The sequence below is a fragment of the Astatotilapia calliptera genome, chromosome 3, assembly GCF_964374335.1.
Source record: "Astatotilapia calliptera chromosome 3, fAstCal68.1, whole genome shotgun sequence".
Lineage (NCBI taxonomy): Eukaryota > Metazoa > Chordata > Actinopteri > Cichliformes > Cichlidae > Astatotilapia > Astatotilapia calliptera.
Genome location: NC_137424.1, coordinates 40,122,542 through 40,146,664, shown reverse-complemented (window position 1 = coordinate 40,146,664; position 24,123 = coordinate 40,122,542). Strand labels below are relative to the sequence as shown.

The window sequence follows — 24,123 nt, the reverse complement described above, 5'->3', positions numbered from 1 at the left end:
CAGAGAGAACAGTCTGTTGTTGGGATGGCTGAGGTCCTTCACGATCTTCCTGGCCTTGGTCCGGCACCACCTGCTGTAGATTGAGTGCAGGTCAGGGAGCTCGGAGCGGATGGTGCGCTCAGCTGACCGCACAACCCTCTGTAGAGCTCGTCTGTCCTGCATGGTGCTGTTCCCGAACCAGGTTAAGATGTTTCCCGCCAGGATGCTCTCTATGGTGCACGAGTAAAAGTTCCTGAGCACCTTGGAGGGCAGTTGGAAGTCTCTCAAGCGTCTGAGGTGGTAGAGACGCTGTCGGGCCTTTTTCACCACGGTGTTGATGTGACAGGACCATGACAGGTCCTGCGTGATGTGAACTCCGAGGTATTTGAAGCTGTCCACTCTCTCCACTGGGCACTCGTTGATGACGGGGGTCTGGTAGTTCCTCTCCTGCTTAGTGCTGAAGTCCACTATCAGCTCCTTTGTCTTACTGACGTTTAGAAGGAGGTTGTTCCTCTGGCACCAGTTCTCCAGATTCCTAATCTCCTTCAGGTAGGCCGTCTCGTTGTTATCAGAGATCAGGCCCACCACGACGGTGTCGTCAGCAAACTTGATGATGGTGGTGGAGCTGGTAGTGGCCACACAGTCATATGTGTACAAAGAGTACAGCAGGGGGCTCAGAACACACCCCTGGGGGGCTCCAGTGCTGAGAGTGGTGGAGGCTGAGACATGTCCGCCCATCCTTACTGCCTGTGGTCTGCCAGTTAGGAAGTTGGAGATCCACTGACACATAGATGAGCTGAGTCTTCAGTGCTTGCAGTGGAGGATGTTTGTGCCTGCGGAAGTCTACCACCAGCTTCTTGGTTTTACCTAGTGTTGATGTGGAGGTAGTTCAGCTGGCACCAGTCCACAAAGTCTTGGGTCAGTCCTCTGTACTCCTTGTCGTCCCCATCAGTGATGAGGCCGACTATTGCAGAGTCATCAGAGAACTTCTGCAGGAAGCACTGGGTGGAGTTGTGGGAGAAGTCTGCCCTGTGGGGCCCCCGTACTGCAGACGGCCCTGTCCAACACACAGCCCTGAGTTCTTCTTTGTAAATAAAGGCAATTTGCAATTTCACTGAGATAAAATGTTTTGCAGTCAGGACCAAAGCATCAGAAAACATCTTGTGCTGTAGCTAATGTCTGCCATTTTTAAAATTTTCTTCTAGACCAAAGACAGCTCTACTCCATCACACCTGCCAGTCTGAAATCAGACATTTTTTTTTATCATGCAGTAAAACTGAGGCATGCAGTTAAGATTACACTTTTTTAAACAACTCTTTCCCCTATCTTCATATAGCTCATCAGCGTATCCCTCTGTTTTCATTACAGCACTGCACAGCAATCTCATGCTTGAAAACGTTTTGCTAACTTCTTGCTTTGAATACTTTCCTCTACTTCCTCACTCTAGACCTCACTCTGACTTCCTCACCAAGTCATCCTTATCTTCTTTTCTCTGTCCAGAAGATGCACCAAATACTTTGTAGCAGTTTTCTTCAACACTAAATCTGTGCTTTCTCAGTCATCTGTTAACTTTGCACTGTGTGGTAGTGTAAAGCAGACAAACTCTGTAGCATCTTCACATTCATCTTCTTCTTCTTAATTTGATTATTCTTTTTGCTTTGCATCTGACTTCTATTGCATGTGGAAACAGCATTAAGATTGGTCAAGCCATCTACGGTCCAGTTGTACTGGGGAAATGACGAGGCTTTTATAACAATGTTTCTCAATGTTCCAGCATTACATGAAATTTTTTGGGTCACTGTCCTCAAGAGAAAGAAACCACAAAGAAGCCACAAACAAACAAAAAACAGAACAAAACCGTTTTGCAGAGGTGTGTGTGTGTGTGTGTGTTTGTGTGCATATAGAGCTACAGCATTATCTCTCCCTTTCCCCCCCTCCCCTCTCTGATTTCTAGTTAAATGCTGAGTTGTCCACTCTCTAATTTTTTTCAAAGCTGAGAGAACCAGAGAAAAGGTAAGACGAGTTTTTATACTGATGGACAATTGCAAACAGTCAACAATTTTTCTCTGCCAGTTGTAATACTACTACTACTACTAATAATAATAATAATCATCAAGGCACACCATAATATCTGTAATAGATTTAATTATCATAACAGCTGTGAAAGTTTAAATAAGTGCTCGAACGTATTTGTATTTATGAAAATGCAACTCTAAAATGATAGTACCTTTATACGATACAATAAGTGCCATTAAGTGATATAAAAGGCATTTTCAGCTACTGTTCCTGTGGCGTTGTCAAACTTTTTTATTTTTAATTAGTAAGAAGTGTCATTGTGGTATTTTAAAACAGCTATTTCATCAGCCTTAAAATCCTTCCACCTTAAAAACTTCCTCAAATTGCTTACCGGTCCAAAATACAGTAAAGCATAAAGCTGCTTCATGTTTGTCTTGCTAAGCATTCATTTCAATCTGTATTCCTCTGAAATGTTTGAAATACATTCTAGCTGCCACTGGCTGTATATTGTATCTATTTTATTCTTGATTTTTATTCTTGTTATTGTTATTTCTTACTTTTTGGTTGCTTTATTGTTATGTTTCTGTAATTGGTTCGAGTTCTGTTATTTCAAATCAAATCTATTCAATTTTACTTGTACAAAAGGGTTAGGTTTGTGTATGGGATTTCCTATGCCCCCTGCACCATCGGGGTGCATGTCCGCAACTTTAGTTCAGAGACAAACGGCAGCCAAACAACGGACAGTGTGTGCGTTCATAAGACCAAACCACACACACACACACACACACACACACACACACACACACACACACACACACACACACACACACACACACACACACACTCTCTCTCTCTCTCTCTCTCTCTCTCGCCCAGCTGCGGGCACATTCTCAATTGGAAATACAAAGAATGACAACTTTATTCCTGGACTCTGCCTGTTTGTTCCTCTCACATCTGAACATTTGCAAGTGTTCTGACCCGACACTCTGAAGTGATTGCTGCCAGCTCAGATTTCTTTAACCCTTCGGAACATTACTTATATCACCAAGTCATTACAACAAAGGGTCAGCAACATTAAAAGGAAATGCAGAAAGCGACTCAGGCTACGTCCACTAATGCGTTTTCAAATGAAAACGCATTAGTGGACGTAGCCTGAGTCGCCTGAGTCACCAAAGGGTCAGCCTGAGTTGCTGAACATTTGGTGTAAGCTTAGAAGGGAACCCTAACGGGGAGAGCAGCAGGGGGTGATCACGGAAACAGAAGACGTACCGGTTAAAATAGTCAATAAAAATTAAATACGCTTTCTCTCCGTTTTGAAAACACTCTCGAAGACGCATACATTTAAAAACGGAGCTGTCCAGTCGCAGTGTGGACACTCGAAAACGTAGACTTTCTAAAACATGATGCATTTTAGTCATGTGATGCAATCATGTGACCAATTAAACAAAGACAGCGGAGTGCTATCAAACCTATCAGTAGTGATGGCCAAATGAAGCTTTCTGAAGCACTGAAGCTTGTATTGAAAAACGGTTCATTACTCGAAGCTTTTCAACACAGTCCTCTCTGGTGACATCTGGTGGCCAAAAATATGAAGAGCAGCTTGAATCCACAAAATAAAACCAACTGCTTCATAATGATTCCTCACTCTACTGAGTGGAATTCTGTCTGATACTGGGCCGCCGTTGTGTTGCTTTGAACGTGTATTTTTTGGTGGTTAAAAAAATTTGTTTTATTTGTTTAATAAATAGTTTTGACCAGTAAACTCTCCTTGTTTAAACATGCAGCATGGTGTGGTCTTTCTTTGCTTGTGACTTCTTGATGTTGGTAAATACAATAATTGAAAAATACCACGTTACATATAATATACATATCAAAATGTACAACACATTATGGAGTATGCTTCTGCTCTGAGGTCTTGCCTCCCTGCACTCATGCAGTTAATCGCTAGACGGGTGTTTTTATAAATAATATTACATTAGGGTAATTTTCCTATACATATTTTTGACCTGGGGGTAGAATTGATTGTGAAATGGGAAAGGGAAAATGCTTATGAACTTGCAAATTAAAAACATGATGCGTTTAAGGTAACCCTTTTCCATTTTTATTTAAAAAGAGAATTTGTTCTAGTGTGCAATGGCCGAACCTGTTCCTTTTCGTGGCGATAATTCCTCCTGCCTTAAGGAAAATCCCTTCACATGGCACAGAGGAGGCTGGAGTGCAGAGAAACTGGTAGAGATGCAGTTATACAGTCTACCTGGGCCCCACCAACTATCAGCTAAAGAGAATAAATAAATTAAATTGCTGCACATTTGGCAGACTAACATTTTCAGATTAATTAAACAATAAAATATATATTTTTACAACATTACATGTAAAGAGTCAAGTGGAAGTTTTTCTAAAGTTATTTAATGATATTTATATTATGGAAGCAGATTTTTGACATTTTACCTTTTTCCCGTTTTCAGATATAATAAACACGCACAAAACAAAAGCAAACGGCCAGAACACAAAGCTGGAAAACCCACCATCAAAACAATCCACAAATCCCGCGAATGATTCGCTTCCTTATAAAGCATTGAATGAGACACTGAAGCAGTTAGGTTCTAAATGAAGCTTCGGTCGTCACTGATCACGTGACTCTTGCCAAACGAATCAAGCTTCGACACAGTGCTTCTGAAGCAGTGTGTTGATTTTTTTGACACACGCACCGGAGCTTTGTTTAATTGGTCACATGACTGCATCACATGACTAAAATGCTCATGTTTTAGAACAGGGGTGCCCAATCCCGGTCCTCGAGAGCTACCGTCCTGCAGCTTTTAGATGCATCCTTGTTCCCACACACCTGAATCAAATGAATGGCTTGTTATCAGGCCTTTGCCAAACATGATGGCATGCTGAAGAGGTAATCAAACCATTTGATTCAGCTGTGTTGGAGTAGGGATGCATCTAAAAGCTGCAGGATAGTAGCTCTCGAGGACCGGGATTGGGCAGCCCTGTTTTAGAAAGTCTGCGTTTTCAACTGTCCACATTGCGACGGGGCAGCTCTGTTTTAAAAGGTATGTGTTTTCGAGAGTGTTTTCAAAACGCTGCGTTTTTCCTTGAGGAAAACGCCGTCTCAGTGAGGACAAAATGGAGAGGAAACGATTAGTGTGGACGTAGCCTAAGCTTGATATGGTGACTGGGGCAGAGGTGGGTAGTAACGAGTTACATTTACTCCGTTACATTTACTTGAGTATGTTTTGGAAAAAAATGTACTTTTAAAGTACCTTTTTTGCACGATACTTTTTACTTTTAGTTGAGTACATTTGTGAAGAAGAAACAGTACTTTTACTCCGCTACATTTGCAAAATTCGACTCGTTACTTTTTTTAAAAAATAATTAGTTGAACACATTAGATAACACGCCGCCAGTGGAGCTTCCGGTAACTTTTTTACCAATGAGATGTGGCCATGCAGTCACATGACCAGTTTGAAACTGTGGCAGGCAGAGCGGCCCAAGCGTTTCAAATAGTGATGGGATTTCCAGCTCTTTTTAGAGAACCGGCTCTTTCGGCTCCGAACCGGATCTTCAGGTTGTTTTGTTGCTTTAATTAATTAATTATTAACAATAATATAAAATTATGCACAAAAGGAATTACTAATGTAAAAAAGAGTGGTTTTATTTATATATGTTTATATATAAATATATGCGGTGGCCCCTAGAGACAAAGCACGTACAAACTCTAAAAAGCACGTACAAATTCCAAAACACATTTCTAGCATTAACTTCCAAAACAGAGCTACCTAGATCACTTAAATTACACAATTGAAAGCATATGTGTATTGTTTGTGTATTTATACTCAAGCACTCATATATATTCAAATAATCTTTAAAAAAAAGTTCATTTACCTGTTACTACCACACACCAAATCCGGTTGTTGGTACTTGCTGGAAAAAAGTGCGAGAGAGAGGGTGAGAGAAAGGAAAAAAACAAACAAAAAAAAAACACCCACGGCTCGCGATAAGGATCCGGCTCGCGTCGTTCACATCAAAGAGTCGGCTCTAAGAACCATTTCGTTCGTGACCGACACATCACTAGTTTCAAACGCTAACACTCCTCTGGAATGGGACCTGTTGGAGTGGCACACAGTGCCCTGATCCTTAACATAAAAAAAACATAGAGAGGTAAATGTTGGGAGAAATGGAGGAGCTGTTAAATTAGCTTCATCACCATCTTCCTACATACTTAATCTGAAGAGGAGCACAATTTATTTCTCCTTGCTAATAATGTTGTGATTGGGTGCCTTCAGGCAATCTAACTGTCATGGCACTGCTGCTACAACAACAGCTCTTACACACACTTCAGGACACTTCCAGCCATGAAACGAGGAAGGAAAGTGAGATCCTCAACTCAATGATAATCAACTCAGCCCTTTCAGCAATGATACGGAGACTTATGAGCTTTATCAACAATGACTAGAGGTTAGAAAGAGAGAAGGTGAGGCTGTGCTAATATCTGTTCTGCTGTGGAGGGCAGTGTTGGGCTTTTAGTTAAGTGACAGGCCTTCTGTATATAATTGTTTTTATGTGTGTTTGTTTTTGTTGTGTCATTCTCATTCTGAATGTAAAAAAGTGGCCTCACATTTAAACTGAATTTAAGAGACACTTTGCAGATGTCAGTTCATCTTTTTTGCAATCACATTGACTCATGTAATGCAAAGCTGACCTCAAGATGTAACTGCTATGGCACAGATGTCACTTCCTGAAAATAACTAAAAGACTGTTGAGACCCGATGAAGCCAGTTAAGAGAAGACAGCCCGAAAGGCGGAGTTAAAGACTAATACCAAATTTGGAGGGAAATCATCTGAAAGGCAGAGGAGGAAGATGAAATACTTTCATTTCAGAAGACATTTGAGTGGAGCAACAGCCATGTGGAAAAAAAAAAAAAAAAGGCAGAAACTCACACGTTTCATTAGATATCTGTTGTAGAGAAGTATACAAATAATACTATTAATGAATTCCTTGCATGATATTAAATCGTGTTTTTCACTGTTTCAGCAGTAAAAAACATCCTGTTATCCTTGTATTACACAGTGTGTGAAGCGCATATTATTATTTGCATAAACACTTTGACACATTAGAATCTTCTGATCAGCCCTGTGGGTTTGATGAGTTTCATGTATTGTCTGATGTGCACCAAATGAGACAGAGAATGTACATCTGTCTGTTGGTGCTTGTGAAAAGGAAAGTAAGAAACCAGGAAGGGCTGTAGATGCATCACTTTCATGCATCATTGCTTTTGTGCAAGACAGGCATGCAAATGTTATTTAACACCATGTTAAAGTGCACTTTAAATAAATTCTGATAGGTAAGGATTCTTAAAAAAAAATAGGAAGTAGCCCACATACATGCTTACACCCTTACAGGTGTTTTAAAGGCGACAAAACACAGTCAAAGGAAATCAATCAGACCCAGTACTCACTTGTTTAGTGTTACATACATTTTATCATTGCTCCATTAACTCTACACATCCGATTCTTCTACACCTTCGTGATTTCTTTCAAGGCTATGAAACTTCTAAGAGCTCGTAACAACAGTGCCTCTTCACATTTTACCCATACATAACACCAGGGCCACGACTCTAAAAAAATACAAATAAAAACTAGTGTTAGGTGGGCAGCTTAACTGAGACAGACCAGAGGTTAGAGTGAGAGAAAACCAGGTGACGTATTTGAGCTACCCAAATAAGTCCGTGTGTGTGTGTGTGTGTGTGTGTGTGTGTGTGTGTGTGTGTGTGTGTGTGTGTGTGTGTGTGTGTGTGTGTGTGTGTGTGTGTGTGTGTGTGTGTGTGTGTGTGTGTGTGTGTGTGTGTGTGTGCATATACACATATATGTAGATATATATGTATATTCACTACCAGCCAAAAGTCTTTACTTTTATTACTTTCTACATTGTAGATACAAACTGAAGACTTCAAATATATCAAGCAAGATATATGGGATTATGTACCAAAGAAAAAGATGGATAAATAACACTAAATATCTCTTAATCTGTCTTGAATGCTCAGCATTCAAGACAGATTAAGATTTTGTGTGACTTTGAACTGTTTGAAACGGTAGATTTATAAAAGTTATTGGTTTGAAATGTATTGTGAATGCAGTTTATAAGCTGGGTTTTATCAAATTTCTGAGTTTTAAAAGATGTACTCGTAACTTTTGTGCCAATGGTCTTTGCAGTGATTTTCACGAAACAGGAAACTGTTATTTGTAAAAATATCCACACTGTGGACAGTAATGCTTCAAACCAGCTGTTATCTTTTTCATATTCTAGCATTTGATTTCTCCGTACAGAGGAGCAACTAAAACTATAACCCTTCAATGCATCTCTATTTCTACCTTCTTTCCTCCAGAAATGGCTCAATACCAGGCGGCCACCCAGATAGTGACAGTCTCCAGCACTAATCAACACCCTGGGCACTGGAGCACTGGCCTCTGTGATTGCTGTGCTGATATGGGCACTTGTAAGTTAATCTAGCAAACTCTACAAACAGTAGTGGTTTTTGTATCAACTCTCTTCTCAGACTTTTATTCAGAGGGTCTTGAGTATCTGACCATCTGAAGGTAGGACTGAAGTCAGCATATGAAACACAGGATGCACAAGCTAGTTGTTGAAGGAGAACTTATTCAACAGTGAAATAAACTTGTGTCTGCATACTTTTTTTCTCTTCTGTTGAGGTTGCTGTGCCCTTTGGTGTTTCCCCTGCATGCAGTGTGATACAGCCAACAAGCACGGGTGGTGTTGCTGCCTCCCAGTCTGTGATGTATGCTGCGTGGTGTCCTGCACGCTTCGCCAGTCGATCAGAGACCGCTACGGCATCCCTGTAAGGCTGGGGGCGAGGGAGGGTCAAGGTTATTGCTGTTAGCCAAGCTAAACTGAGGAGTGAAAAACTATTTTATTTAAATTGTATTTCTTTTTAAAAGATATGCTTTTCCTACAAAAATCAACATAAAAAGAAGCATACTGAGAGTGCAAACTTCCGTTAGGCCAGCTCACCGAATAATTGAAAAGTGTTGCATTTTGTACAGTTTTATAAATTCTTTTTTTTTTTTTATAAATTCATATTTTGTTTTCATTGATTTTTTTTTTTTTAAAGAATATATAGTGCAATAAAAATAACACATTTTGGGTCAACTTGAAAGAAAACCATAGATGTACAATGCAGAAATCAGGTTTTTGAGTCCCCATATAGCAGTACTATTTCCTAAATGTTGCCAATAAGTAACAAGTAGAATTTCATGAAAATTTGACCTTATTTGACATTGCAGAAAGGTCAGGGGTCCAAAGTAACGGGATATTTACAGTGCCCATATATCATTCCCTATATGCGCACATGTTTTCAATAGGAACAATGACAATGAGAAATATAGTTTTAATAAATAGCCCTGTATAGCATTATTATCACTTGGACCATTAGCTCCATTTCATGACCTTGAAGGAGAGGTTGGAGGTACTGAAGATACCTGCTGAACATACATACGCATGTAATGATCATATTTTCAATCTTATAAGGCTTTTTAAAAATCTTCAACCATCATTGAGTTGACCTTGAATTCCTTGGTGGATGTAAGCCAACTACACTCCTGTAAAGGTTTTGTTTCTTTATGAGTTATTGTGATGAGCTTTGTGCTTTGCCAACTTGATAAAATTTGGTAACACAGAAAATTGACACACATCTTCTGCACGTTCTTCATGTGTTTAGCAGGCTGTTGTGAAAAATCACTAGCTTATGGCACAAATCGGAAAATTCAGTTATAATTAAGATCTGCGTACTGGATAGTTTTCGTGAATAGTTGGATGAGCCGTTGCTATGAATTGTGGGATGGCATTTTCTCCTCTCCTTTCATAAAGGATGCTCCAGTCAATTGTTTGCTAAAGGAGGTAATTAAAGAAGCTCTTTTTCCTAAACATTATTACAGCTGCCACCCACATTCTTATTTCTCTTCTTTCTATTACAAAAAAGGGCCATAAGGATAATCCATAAAACTGGTTACAGAGATCATACAAATCCACTATTCTTAAAATCAAAAATTCTAAAATTCACAGATCTGGTTCATTTTCTCACAGCACAAATTATATATAAAGCAATAAATAACCTGCTTCCTGACAATATTCTAAAAATGTTTTCTAAAAGGGAACGGGGATACAATTTGAGGGGGGAATTAAATTTAAAACATCCTCGTATCCGTACAAGATTAATAAGTCTTTGCATCTCTGTGTGTGGAGTGAAGCTGTGGAACAGACTAAGTAAAGATATGAAGCAATGTCCGAGCATGGCACAGTTTAAAAAGCAGTTTAAGGATATGGTTTTTACAGGGTAGGGAAGACGTAGAGATTTGATAGGGTGTTCTTGTCCAACATTTTCATGTGTGTGCGGGTGCACAGGTATGTAGGTATGGGTATACTGTATATATATTTGTAGGTTGTGTATCCTTTGAGGTGTTACTGGGGTTATTGAAAATGTGTATATGTGCGTATGTGTATATACGTATGTATGGATAGATAGAAATATATATATATATATATATATATATATATTAAAAAAAAAGAATAATAAAAAAAATTACACATAACATATAATGTAATTGCAAGGAGGTATTTCTGTAGTCTATTGATACTAGATAGTGGAAAAGGGGTGGGATTAAATAAGCTTATGCCTCTTCCTGCTGCTTTTTGAACATGAACGTTATTTGTAGTTGTGGTTGCTCGTTTTCCTTTTGTTTTGCTTTGTTCATTTTTCTCTTTTAATTCTATGTTGTTGTACTTTTTCAACATGTTCAAAATAAAGATTCAATCAATCAATCAATCAAGTGAAACTGACCATTCAAACATACCCCGTGTGCCTTCATTAAACACACAGACAGTGTAACGACAGTTTGTTCAAATCTGTTTAACAGGAAACTACGGCTGTGAACAAATTCACTTTTATTAACTCACCCAGCTTCTTATAACAGCATCAAAGAACTACTTGGCTGTTGGTTCACATTCGCAAGTGAACACTGAGAGTACTCTAAATCAGACAAGCATGGGGACTTCACCATGTTTGCCTCATTGTGTTGAGTTATGTCTTATTCTTCTCTTCTTTTTCTTCTCCATCCTGCAGGGTTCGTGCTGTGATGACTGGTGTAAAATAATTTGGTGTTACGAGTGTGTCTGGTGCCAGATGCATCGTGAGGTGAAGATCAGGGCCTACATGCAGCCGGCCACCTCAACGGTGGTCACCACTCAAGTTGTCGCAGTGTAGGATGTAACCATTTTGGCTGTTGGTTGAGTGAAGATGGCCAACAGTATTTTAAAGTTCATTTTAAGTATTTCAAAGTGCTGATGCTTGTGTAGTTCAATACAATATGTAGAGTCTGTGTTAAAACCAGATGCTTTGAGTTTTGTTTGCTTGTTTGGTATATAATACAACTGAGAATGTTTGTTTACTCTGGCTAGTAAAATCTGTATAATTTCACATGGTCACTGTTATTGTAATCGTTCCCAAGTTAAATTGAACGTTTGCTGAAATAAAAAGTTATTCATATTCACCCATTATATGTTGCTTGTTGTACATTTTTGCTCAGCTGTAGAGACACGTTTCTTCAAACCCTGAATATGTCATTTGCAGCTGGGTCTGGCTGGCCAGCTAGTGTCCTCCTCTGCTTAAACTCCTAAAATGATCAAGTGAAAGACTGATTAATCTCCTAAGATGAGGCCCCTTCTTTTGAGGTCTTTGTCTCCTTAAGCTGGGCATACACTGTGCAAATTTTTCAGTCTCGTTATTCAGCTCCTGCTCAAACTGTACGATTGAACCACAGGGGTTAGAAGTTTGTAGGTCACGTACAGGGTCTCACACTAGTCGGCCCGATGCTCTGATGGGACCTGAGTGCTCACACTGTGCGTCCATAACATGAAGGTTATAACACAAAATCTGTCTCTCGCTCTCCCTCTCTCTCTGTCTTTCACTCACACAGACACACACACCACCACCATCAACTTTGCTAGATTGAAAAGCATTGACCAGGCAGCTGTGATTGAGCAGCAATGTCTATCCAACTCTTTTCACGTTTTTTGTGGTCGTGATAATTTTGTGAGGCCAGGACTGGACTGGGACAAAAAAATCAGCCCGGGCATTTTGAGACCGGGCTGATTTTGATATGTTAAATCCAAATGTAATACTACGGAAAAATATATAAAATGATCGAAAATTAATGAGAATAATCAATAATTAAAGGAGTATTTGAATTATAATTTTGTCTGATTCAATAATTTAGAGGTAACAAGTGAAAATATAATTAACAGGAATAAAAACTAAAAAAAACATATAAAACATTGCACGGCCACGCTGTGCTAATTACATGTTTTAAGAAATAAATGTAGATGTAGGAATTGCAATTAATATAAATCTTAAAGTATTCACAACATTCCTGAACAGAAATAGGCCTCTGTACCTGGGGTGAGGGTGTGGCCATGAAAACAATGTGACATGCCATTGGATGTTGGGACACACAAAAACATGACGCTAAGCATCGGCCAATGAATGTGAACTAACAACCACAAGGTCGCGGGTGTGGCTGTACTGTAGGAAAAAATCCTAATATAAAAGTATTTTACTGCATTTTACAGTTTTGTTCTGTTCTTAATATCATTAAAGTTACGTAAATAGACTTTGACTTTACATTGTGAATGTAAATTAACGTTAAATCACTGTAATGTAATACAGAGGGCCCGGTGGTGCCAGTGTCCGGCAGCCTCGCCTCTGTCAGTGCGCCCCAGGGTGGCTGTGGCTACAATGTAGCTGCCATCACCAGTGTGTGTGAGTGTGTGTGAATGGGTGGATGACTGGATATGTAAAGCGCTTTGGGGTCCTTAGGGACTAGTAAAGCGCTCTATAAATACAGGCCATTTACCATTTACAACATAATTGTCATGATTATTAAATGTATCTGTCTATACATATGCATATTTAGATTGTTAAAATACATTTACAAATGTATCATGAATTCACAAATATCTGTCCATTATTTGAAAGATTGAACTGTTGAATTCAAATGTAATGCTATGGAAAAGTATATAACATGATTCCTATAACCTTGTGTTACATCACATAAGTATTATTATCATTGCTATAGAGGGCGTTCGTGGCTCAAGAGTTGGCAGTTCGCCTTGTGATCAGAAGGTTGCTGGTTCAAGCCCCGTCTTGGACACTCTCGGTATTGTGTCCGTGGTCAAGACTCTTCGCCTACTGTTGATGGCCAGAGGGGCCGATGGTGCAATATGGCAGCTTCGCCTCTGTCCCAGGGAGAGCAAGCCATTATTTTTTAAACCAACTGTTAACTGTATATTTTTGTACATTTGCGTATTATGATTCATATTGCCACATTCATTGACCTTGTTTATAGGTAATTTCATTGTTTGATCACATTAAAATGTTCCTAATTTAATGTCTAAACGCAATTGGAAAAGGCAGAATCCCATGTAAAATTAGCGCAACAAACTGTATTGTCATTACTGAAAATAACCGTATTTTTATGAGGAAGATATTTTCTGTTATTTTAGTATTTTGGCACCCCAGCTGCCGGAATATTACTGTTTTTTTAAGATGTTTTTTTAACAGTGTAGAAAACATTTGGTCACAGACCGAGTGCCCTGACAGATGCAATTCGGAAAGGATAATACATACACTTAATACAAATGTAATAAGAGGTCTTTTTATTTTAAGAACCTTTTAACAAATGCTTTGAAGAGGAGAAAAAACAACACTGGCATGTAGAGGCCTACTTTTACATAAAGCATGATTTTGTATTTTGTCTATTTGAGTTCACACCTAAATAATTGCCCACTTTCAAATAAATAAAACGTAGCAGAGGCCCAATAATTTTAGAATAAAATTAGGTTAGTGTGAGTTCTGTTTCTAAACATTACTGCAGAGCTTTGCCATATCAGAGCTGTAAGAAGTCACTTTAATATTCATGCAGGACAGCAGAGTGTCGTCGGTCAGGAACAAGCGGTGTTTGGACTTCATCGTACTACCGTAGCAGAAAGACCTCTGGCTTGAGTTTGGCAAGTAACTGCTAGCTAGCTTTGTGGTCTGGATCAACTTATAGCAAAGTGGAGACATGAAGAGAGAGAGGTTACACAAACTCTTGTGTTTTTCCTTCTGACCAGATGAACCATCTTTTCAAAAATCCTTATACTGATCACTACACTGTGTTTATATGCTAAAAGAGAAATCATTTGCGTCCTTGTTACTAAAACAGATTCTGAAGTATTTCACTAACTCAGAGGGCACTGCAACTGTGGCAGTTTGTCTGAAAACAACAACTGTAATCTCGACATTTCAAATTTGTTCTCAAAATGGTCAAAATATTTTTCTTAATGTTGTTGGGAGAAAACTCTGTAAAAAACCCAGGAGAAATAAAGACACAATGAGACAAAGTTACTTTCTTTGCTAAACGTGTACACGGGTGAGCTGCTGAGAACAACTCACACCATGAACAGAGGCTTGGCACTTTTTATAGGAGAGACAGTGAGAACAGGATAAGAAAATAATAAACAGATAAAATAAACAACTCCATATGTGGCGCTAGTCTCGTCAGCAGAGAGCTGGGAGAAAGCTGTGAGAGATAAAACAATCTAAAACAATATGTCCCAAAACAATATGTCTTTGCTGGGAAAGTCTAAAAGGATAATTCTAAACTAATCTAACCATAGACAAAGGGCATCTTTTTACATTTAAAAGAAGGTAAAGAAACATCATGGAAAATGATTCTTCATTTTCCACTAACAAATGTGGCCCCAATACTCAGTCGTATTAAAGGGAAGGTTATGTCTGTAACATGAAATTTTTCTTAGTTTTATTTTTTCACCCAAAGTTTGCGGGAGCCACAGCTGAGGGCCAAAAGAGCCTGCAGCTCGCGGTCGCCAACCCCCGGTCTAATGTCCGTACCTGCCCTTGTAGGTTTCCTAGCCTGTTTTTTCGATTGTGCATTAGCCCACAAGAGGATGAATGTTTGTTTGAAAAAATATTTGTTGCATCTCACACAAATTCATTGATTTTGCTGTAACATATTTAAAAACACAAGGCAATGCAATATAATAAAAATTTAAAACAAACAGCTTTTAAATGAATTTCAGCCCTTGCAAGCTAGTATCTAAGTAGCATGCAAACATAGAAAATAATGTTTAACTGAGGGAACACCAGCAATTATAATCAAAGTAATGCAAATGTAGACTTGTGCCTTCGATTATTAAGTTTAAAGACATATATCTATGTGTAAAGTCTTTGTAGTGATTTTATATGTTCCCTTCTTAAATCTGAGCCTCCATTTCTCTTCCCTCCAGGCATGGCCGTCATCTACCAGTAGCCCACCCAGCTGCATTTTTATATTTATGTTCATAACATCAATAATAATGTAGATTTTATGAGATCCACAAAAAGTGTACTGAAAATGATTGAAGGTTCCTCTGTGTGCACATCCTTCCTCTCACCCTCAAGAAGCTCCAAGCTGTCTCATCAGCCTTAGTATTTGCTTATGGGTTGCACTGTAACCAGCAAACTGATATCTATATCATGTAGTGCCATGAAAGAAGTGAACTGGATACTGCGTTTTGTGACATGTTTGCATGAAAGGAACATATAGAGGGTATAAGGGGTTGGGTGACCTCCAAATTAGAGAAGAAAATCTGTTCATCTCATATGTCTCACTGTAAAAAGGCAAACTGAACAGGCCCTCTACATTCTGATGCCGATTTTGTTGCTGGTACTGTGGCATTCCCCCACATTTTACACAGAAACAACCATGGCAGCTGCAAATTAAACCGCAGTAACACGTGCTGCTTCATCCTCTCTCTCTCTCGCTCTCTCTTCTTCCTCTTCTCCATCCTGCAGGGCTCTTGCTGTGACGACAGCTGTAAAATCACCAGCAGCGGCCCACCACAGCAATGATGGTCGCCACATAGGCCATGCGTTGATAGGAAGTGACTGTTTTACTTAGTCGGTTGAGAGCAAATGTTACTGTTAAAACCAGATGCTTTAGAGTTTTGTGGGCATATTAATGTGTTGGATGGTATCTGAGACCAGCTTTCATTGTGACAAATAAAATCCTTCTATTTCATACAATCATCGCTGTCATTGTAATTGAATTCTTCTTCAGATCTGAGTTTAGCCTTTGTTAAAATAAAAACTATTAAAATGCACTTACTGTCATGCATTATTCTGATAGGTTACCGAATAAGAATATACATCAGAATTGGTCTTTATCTACAAAAAAACATCATAGTGTCAAAAATATTTTGCAGTTTGTCAGTCTGCTGTGCATACTTTGCACCGAGACGCTTTCAGACACGCATCACCTTCCACTTTCTCCCGAGAAGTGGGGTACCTCAAGGACATGTGGCAGGCACAAGTACAGGCTTTCTTTACTTAGGTAGAAGTACAGATACCCGTGTTAAAAAATATTCAGTATGCAGTTGTATAAAGGTGGAATTCAGTGAATTAATCTAACCATCATCATCTTAAATGCAAATTAGTCTACTACAGCTGATGTAAACCAACAATGTGCACTGTGCACCAGTCCAACACAGTTTTTTACAGTAAATCCATCACGCTATCACAAGCTAGTCTCTTTATCCCACACAAACTACAGCACATTTTTAGATTTGAATAACACAAAGTTAGTATGGCATAGTTTGTTTTGCAGGAATATATAATATATGATTAAAACAATGACATTACATGTAAGCTTAAAATATTTTCTAAGCATCGCTGATCAGTCCTCACCTTTAAATCTACTCTCTCTTCTTCCTCTCCTGTCTTCCTCCATCTCTGAGTGAGGTTAGCTCTCACTCTTTTCTCCCTCTGTGAAATACAGCAGCCGGGCCTTTAGCTAACAACACACAGTGTGACAAGCTTCACACCAACAGATTGTGTGTTTGCTGATGTTTGGAATTACCTGACACTTATAAAAGTGTGCTTCCTTCTCCTTTGTGCTAGCTAGAGTGAAAGAAGTACCGTGAACACAACATACGGATACTCGCACTCCTGTCCACTTGTTTAAGTTTTCACACAAATACAAGTTAATTTAAATTTGGTTGTGTTTGAACCTGTTGGAGTGGCACACAGTGTTCTGATCCTTAACATTAAAAAAGAAAAAACAGAGGTAAAGGTTGGAAGAAATGGAGTAGCTGTTAATTTAGCTTCATCACCATCTTCCTAAATACTTAATCTGAAGAGGAGCGCATTTTATTTCTCCTGGTAATAATGTTGTGACAGGTTGCATTCAGGCAATCTAACAGTCACGGCACAGACCGCTTTTACAACAATAGCTCTTAAACAGACTTCAGGAAAACGTCCAGCCATGAAATGCGGAAGGAAAGTGAGATCCCCTCTGCTAAATGGTCAACTCAGCCCTTTCAGCAATGATAAGGAGACTTTATATTAACCATGAGCTTTATCAACAACAACTGCTGCAGAGGGCAGTGTTGGCCTGCCCTTCAGTCCTTTATAGTTAAGTGACAGGCTTTCTGTACACAACTGTTGTTTTTATGTGTGTTGAATGTAAAAAAAAAGTGGCCTTACATTTTTCGCTCAGTGACTAATGCCGCCACGGCAGAGATGTCACTTCCTAAAAATAACTAAAAGACTGTTGAGACCTGATGAAGCCTGTTAAGAGCAGACAGCCAGAAAGGCGGAGTTAAAACTAATACTAAATTTGGAGGGAAATCATTTGAGAGGCAGAGGATGGAGATCAGACACTTTCATTTCAGAAGACATTTGAGTGGAGCGACAGCCATGTGAAAAAAATGGTAGAAACCACACGTCTCGTTAGATGTCTGTTGTTGTGAAGTATACAAATAATACTACAATTATAACAATATGTTTCCACGAGTTATGTGCATATTTAACAATTTCTTACCAACAATTTAACTCCTTCACAACATTCCCGTTCCACATCCACAACAAAAAGAAAAGTAAACAGGAAGCCCCAAGATGCATTTCTTGTTAAGTTTTTTCTGGAAAACTGCAGTTAACCCTTAAGCACTGCCCCCCCCCCCCCCCCCCCCCCCCCCCCAGTGACCACAATATGCAACTACACAAATCTATAAAATTAACAGCTTCAAGTGCACACAACATGCAGATAACCAAAGAAATAGCACAAGCAATAACATTAAATTACCCGATAACATTCTTGTCTTACCATACATGGAAACAAAGAAACAACATTTTAAGACCCCTTTTTGAACCTTAAATGGATTTTTGAAATGGGAAATATCATTATTAATTTACCACTCTGCTACATTTGCACAAACACTTTGACAGATTAGAATCTTCTGATCAGCCCTGTGGGTTTGATGAGTTTCATGTATTGTCTGATGTGCACCAAATGAGACAGAGAATGTACATCTGTCTGTTGGTGCTTGTGAAAAGGAAAGTAAGAAACCAGGAAGGGCTGTAGATGCATCACTTTCATGCATCAATGCTTTTGTGCAAGACAGGCATGCAAATGTAATTTAACAGTATGTTAAAGTGCACTTTAAATAAATGCTGACAGGAAAGGATTCTTAAAAAAAAATAGGAAGTAGCCCACATACATGCTTACACCCTTACAGGTGTTTTAAAGGTGACAAAACACAGTCAAAGGAAATCAATCAGACCCAGTACTCACTTGTTTAGTGTTACATACATTTTATCATTGCTCCATTAACTCTACACATCCGATTCTTCTACACCTTCGTGATTTCTTTCAAGGCTATGAAACTTCTAAGAGCTCGTAACAACAGTGCCTCTTCACATTTTACCCATACATAACACCAGGGCCACGACTCTAAAAAAATACAAATAAAAACTAGTGTTAGGTGGGCAGCTTAACTGAGACAGACCAGAGGTTAGAGTGAGAGAAAACCAGGTGACGTATTTGAGCTACCCAAATAAGTCCTATTGTGCTCAAAAGAGGACACCCTGGCCTTTCCAGTGATATCTCATGTGTTTGGCCCTTTTTAGCTCACATAAGCAGGACTTTACAAAAAAAGCTAAACCAAAAGATCCTTGTTTCTTCGGTTCTCAGGGGGATATATTTGAGTATTGTTATGTGGCTGCTGGTGTGGTGATAGTTTTTAACTTTTGTTTTTTTACAGCCTAACAGACTCAAGTCAAAGTTTATTTATATAGCACATTTAAAAGACTTGCTGTACATCAAAGTGCTTCACAATAAAACCACAATGCTATCTACCGTATCGAGAGTTAGATCTAATAAAACTCAAGTAGTGACATTGTACGTGAACGGTTTTTAAAAACATTGTTAGATTCTACACATCAGCTCAATCTGTGGTTGTTCTCCACACTTCAAGTCACACCTGAAACCACAAAATGTTCCAGGAAGCATACAGACAGAGTGCAAAACAACAATGGGCGTTAACAATCAGTCATGTCAGCTGCATTGTTCTGTAGAGGCTTTGTTTAATCTGTGCAATTTGTTTTTCTTCTAAAACAGCTTTGCATTCAGACACATGCAGCTCCTGTGTTTACACCACACAGAGTACAACTCAAATACTCTACATCAATCAAGGTTTAATTACAGAGCAAATAATATAATGATGAGAATAAAATACTTTAACATTAAATTTGGCACTGACCATAACTTGTACTTTTAACGCTTTCTTTGTTGGAAGTTCACTTCTGTCTTCCTTTTTATGCAGCCGTGCATGTACACAGATTTGAAAGTACGTGGAACTGTGTTTCTCCTTGCAGAGGATTTTAAGTTTCATTTTCAGGAAAACTTCAGCCCACCCACCACCACACCTCTCACAGTTTGTAGTTACATTTTCCTCTTGCTCTTACTCTCATCTTCAAAGCCTACAGAACCAGAGAAAAGGTAATAAAATCTTTTTATACTAATGAACATCTTAAAACAGTGAGGTCTTTGTGAACACATGATACTGGTTGGTACATAGTTTTATCATCAGTAAGCTGCAGTGAGTTAGTTAAAGGAAAACTGTACTTTCTTCAAAAAAACCATGATCTGGATGTGTGATAATTATCATTGCTGTCAGCACAGCGAGGACAAAGGAAGTTACAGTTTAGCCTTTTAAACTCATTTTAGCCACTATTCTGTCAAACAACTAATCTGTATTAGCGCAGAGTTTGGTAAATGTTAGTTGTTGGATTTTGTGTAACATGTAATGCACTACAACTAAAAAAACACCCTTTACATGATAGCATCTTAGGCACAGTACCCAACGAAATATTGGCTACTGACGTCGCTTTGTCTGCGCTATAAATGAATTCAGATAGCAGCTTGCAACGTGAGAAATAAACTGCATGCCAAATTTAGGATTTGTTAGAAACACATAGCTTCTCCTGTCCCTGTTTAGTATGCTTGATTGAACCTGAAGTTAGCTAAACTCTCATAACTGTAAATAATGGGCCTAAAATGCATTTGGTATGGCTTTTATGTAGCATTTTTCAAGTCTTGTGCTCAGCATTCAACATGTTTTAAATCACATCTTTATTTAGCTCATATTCACACCTACAGATGTACCATTTTCAGTATACAGCCAGTTTATAATCATCATTTAACCTAATATGCATGTCTTTAGAGAAAAGCTAAGGGGGTACAGGAAGACCATGTGGTGTTCGTTATGGTGAAACCACATTTTGAAATCATTACATGGATGAATATACTTGAATTTTTAGGTAGTTCCTTTTTGTTTAATTACACTATTCAAGAAACAGTGTACGTCATGCTAGAAAGCTCGTCTTTTCCAGGGATGCCAAATTTTAGCTATCTGTTGTAGGAAGATAAGAGGGCGTGGAAATATTTTATTAAAACCCTTAAAGTTGAAAAAAATATTTTATTATTAAAGCTAGATTATTTGAAACAACTAAAGAGTGTTAATAGAAGTTTTTGTTTTTTTTATGTGTGATAGTGTAATTAGACTTTATGCCTATGTATTCACTCATTGACATAGTTCAACAAGTCAAAGCTGGAAAATGTTTTTTGATATGAGGAAATGAAGGCATGTTGTGTGTGTTTGTTCATAGGTTTTGCCCTGTTTTGATAGCTGTGGTCACACCAAAGATAAAGTTTATTTCTTCATTTCTCTCTGCATGGTTTTAGCAGCATCAAAGTATCAAAGTGTGCTTGATTAGAGCAAAATGTATCCAAAATGCGGCCTTTGTATAAATAGACACCTACAGACTTCAAAGAAAAGAAAGGTGGGCTAAAATTCATGCACAACAATATGAGAGACTGATAAAGTATACAGAAAACAATGATGGGATGACTTTAGTTTTTGACACAATGCTTCTGCAATTTGTATTTATCACTACACAAGGACAAATAATAATGTGTAAAGTGTCTTTGGTTTTCTGATGTAGTGCATCTTGAACGCTCTGCATTATTTTGGATGCTCTCAAAAGATTTTGTGTGACTTTGAACTGTTTGAAACTGTGAATTTATAAAAGTTATAGATTTGAAATGTGCTGTGAATGCAGTTTGTAAACTCGGTTTTAGCAAATTCATGAGTTTTAAAGGGTGTACTCATAAATTTACTGCCAATAGTCAGTGTAGGGATTTTCATGAAACAGGAAACTGTAATTTGTTAAAATATCCACACTGTGGACAGTAATGTTGCTATCTTTTTCATATTCTAGCATTTGATTTCTCCGTACAGAGGAGCAACTAAAACTATAACCCTTCAATGCATCTCTATTTCTACCTTCTTTCCTCCAGAAATGGCTGAATACCAGCAGCCCACCCAGATAGTGACAGTCTCCAGCACTAATCAACACCCTGGGACTTGGAGCACTGGCCTCTGTGATTGCTTCAGTGATATGGGCACTTGTAAGTTAATCTAGCAAACTCTACAAACAGCAGTGGTTTTTGTATCAACTCTCTCCTCAGACTTTTATTCAGAGGTTCTTGAGTATCTGACCATCTGAAGTTAGGACTGAAGTCAGCATATGAAACACAGGATGCACAAGCTAGTTGTTGAAGGAGAACTTATTCAACAGTAAAATAAACTTGTGTCTCTGCATATTTTTTTCTCTTCTGTCAAGGTTGCTGTGCCCTTTGGTGTTTCCCCTGCATGCAGTGTGATACAGCCAACAAGCACGGGTGGTGTTGCTGCCTCCCACTCTGTGATGGATGCTTCGTGGTATCCTGCACGCTTCGCCAGTCAATCAGAGACCGCCACGGCATCCCTGTAAGGCTGGGGGCGAGGGAGGGTCAAGGTTATTGTTGTTAGCTAAAAGCTAAAGCGAGGAGTGAAAAACTATTTTATTTAAATTCAATTTCGTTTTAAAAGATAAGCTTTTCCTACAAAAATCAACATAAAAAGAAACATACTGACACTGTAAACGTCTGCCAAGCCAGCTCACTCTGGACAATAATTACTTTTAATGAACAGTGCTGTATCTTGGACAGTTTTATATATTCATTTATATATATATATATATATATATATATATATATATATATATATATATATATATATATATATATATATATATATGTCTACATATGTACTTTAAGAATATGTAGACAGTAAAAATAACACACTTGAAAGAGAAACATAGATGTGCAATGTAGAAATGAGATCAGAAGGAAAAAGGTCACATGTGACATGATATTTGGATGTAAATTATTTTGGATATTCTGAGTCCCCTTATAGCAATATTAGTTCCTAAATGTTGCCAATAAGTAATAAGTAGAATTTTATGAAATTTTGACCTTATTTGACCTTGCAGAAAGGTCAGAGGTCCAAAGTAGTCATATTTACAGTGCCCATGTATCATTCCCTATATGCCTTCATGTTTTCAATTGGAACAATGGCAATAAGAAATATTAAATATCAAATTTGGAAACACAGAAAATTTACATAAATTGTCTGCATGTGCTTTGTGCGTGCAGACTCTTGTGAAAAATCAATAGCTTAATGGCAAAAATTGGCAAATTATATTATAATTAAGATTTAAATCATCTGCATACTTTACCAATTATACTGACAGTTTTCATGAATTGTGGGATGGCGTTTTCTCCTCTCCTTTCATCAACTAAATCAGACAAGCATGGGGACCCCATGTTTCCTAATTGTGTTGAGTTGTGGGTTGTGTTATGTCGTATTCTTCTCTTCTTTTTCTCCATCCTGCAGGGTTCGTGCTGTGATGACTGCTGTAAAATACTTTGGTGTTACACGTGTGTCTGGTGCCAGATGCATCGTGAGGTGAAGATCAGGGCCAACATGCAGCCGGCCACCTCAACAGTGGTCACCACTCAAGTTGTCAGAGCGTAGGATGTAACCATTTTGGCTGTTGGTTGAATGAAGATGGCCAACAGTATTTCAAAGTTCATTTCAAGTATTTCAAAGTGCTGCTTGTGTAGTTCAATACAATATGTAGAGTCTGTGTTAAAACCAGATGCTTTAAGTTTTGGTAGCGTGTTGGATATATAATACAACTGAGAACGTTTGTTTACTCTGGCTAGTAAAATCTGTATAATTTCACATGGTCACTGTTATTGTAATCTTTCCCAAGTTAAATTTAACGTTTGCTGAAATAAAAAGTTATTCATATTCACCCATTATATGTTGCTTGTTGTACATTTTTGCTCAGCTGTGGAGACACGTTTCTTCAAACCCTGAATATGTCATTTGCAGCTGGGTTTGGCTGGCCAGCTAGTGTCCTCCTCTGCTTAAACTCCTAAAATGATCAAGTGAAAGACTGATTAATCTCCTAAGATGAAGGTTATAACACAAAATCTGTCTCTTGCTCTCCCTCTCTCTCTGTCTTTCACTCACACAGACACACACACCACCACCATCAACTTTGCTAGATTGAAAAGCATTGACCAGGCAGCTGTGATTGAGCAGCAATGTCTATCCAACTATTTTCACGTTTTTTGTGGTCGTGATAATTTTGTGAGGCCAGGACTGGACTGGGACAAAAAAATCAGCCCGGGCATTTTAAGGAAAAGCCATAAAGCCTTTGAATGAAAACAAATGCTGTTGTGACAGTGATGTACACTATCTTGATGGTATGGATCAATCTAATAAGCCTACACCATCCTCCCAATTCTGGTATTTTAAACAGTACTTACCGGAAATATCAA

General features: G+C 38.5%; 2 protein-coding genes across 3 annotated transcripts in view; both read left to right on the top strand.

Annotated features, from left to right (window-relative positions):
• Window positions 1-24,123, top strand: part of LOC113012406 (placenta-specific gene 8 protein-like) — a 96,514-nt gene that overhangs the window by 43,041 nt on the left and 29,350 nt on the right. The gene's annotated exons all lie outside the window — the stretch shown is intronic.
• LOC113018729 (cornifelin homolog B-like) lies at window positions 4,762-11,569 on the top strand. 2 transcript variants are annotated; one of them, XM_026162056.2, is made up of 4 exons: window positions 4,762-5,051; window positions 8,385-8,495; window positions 8,710-8,855; window positions 11,136-11,569. In XM_026162056.2, the coding sequence occupies exons 2-4, from the start codon at window positions 8,387-8,389 to the stop codon at window positions 11,274-11,276; spliced, it is 396 nt and encodes a 131-aa protein (XP_026017841.1). In that variant the 5' UTR covers window positions 4,762-5,051; window positions 8,385-8,386; the 3' UTR covers window positions 11,277-11,569. The 2 variants fall into 2 exon arrangements, with proteins under 2 accessions (XP_026017841.1, XP_026017842.1); XM_026162057.2 differs by lacking the exon at window positions 4,762-5,051 and adding an exon at window positions 5,156-5,184.

Bases quoted from the DNA above. Each gene is read 5' to 3' on its own strand.
- LOC113018729 (XM_026162056.2), top strand. From the start codon at position 8,387: ATGGCTCAATACCAGGCGGCCACCCAGATAGTGACAGTCTCCAGCACT. The intron at 8,496-8,709 runs GTAAGTTAATCT...TCTTCTGTTGAG, and splicing joins CTGTGCTGATATGGGCACTT to GTTGCTGTGCCCTTTGGTGT. The intron at 8,856-11,135 runs GTAAGGCTGGGG...TCCATCCTGCAG, and splicing joins GAGACCGCTACGGCATCCCT to GGTTCGTGCTGTGATGACTG.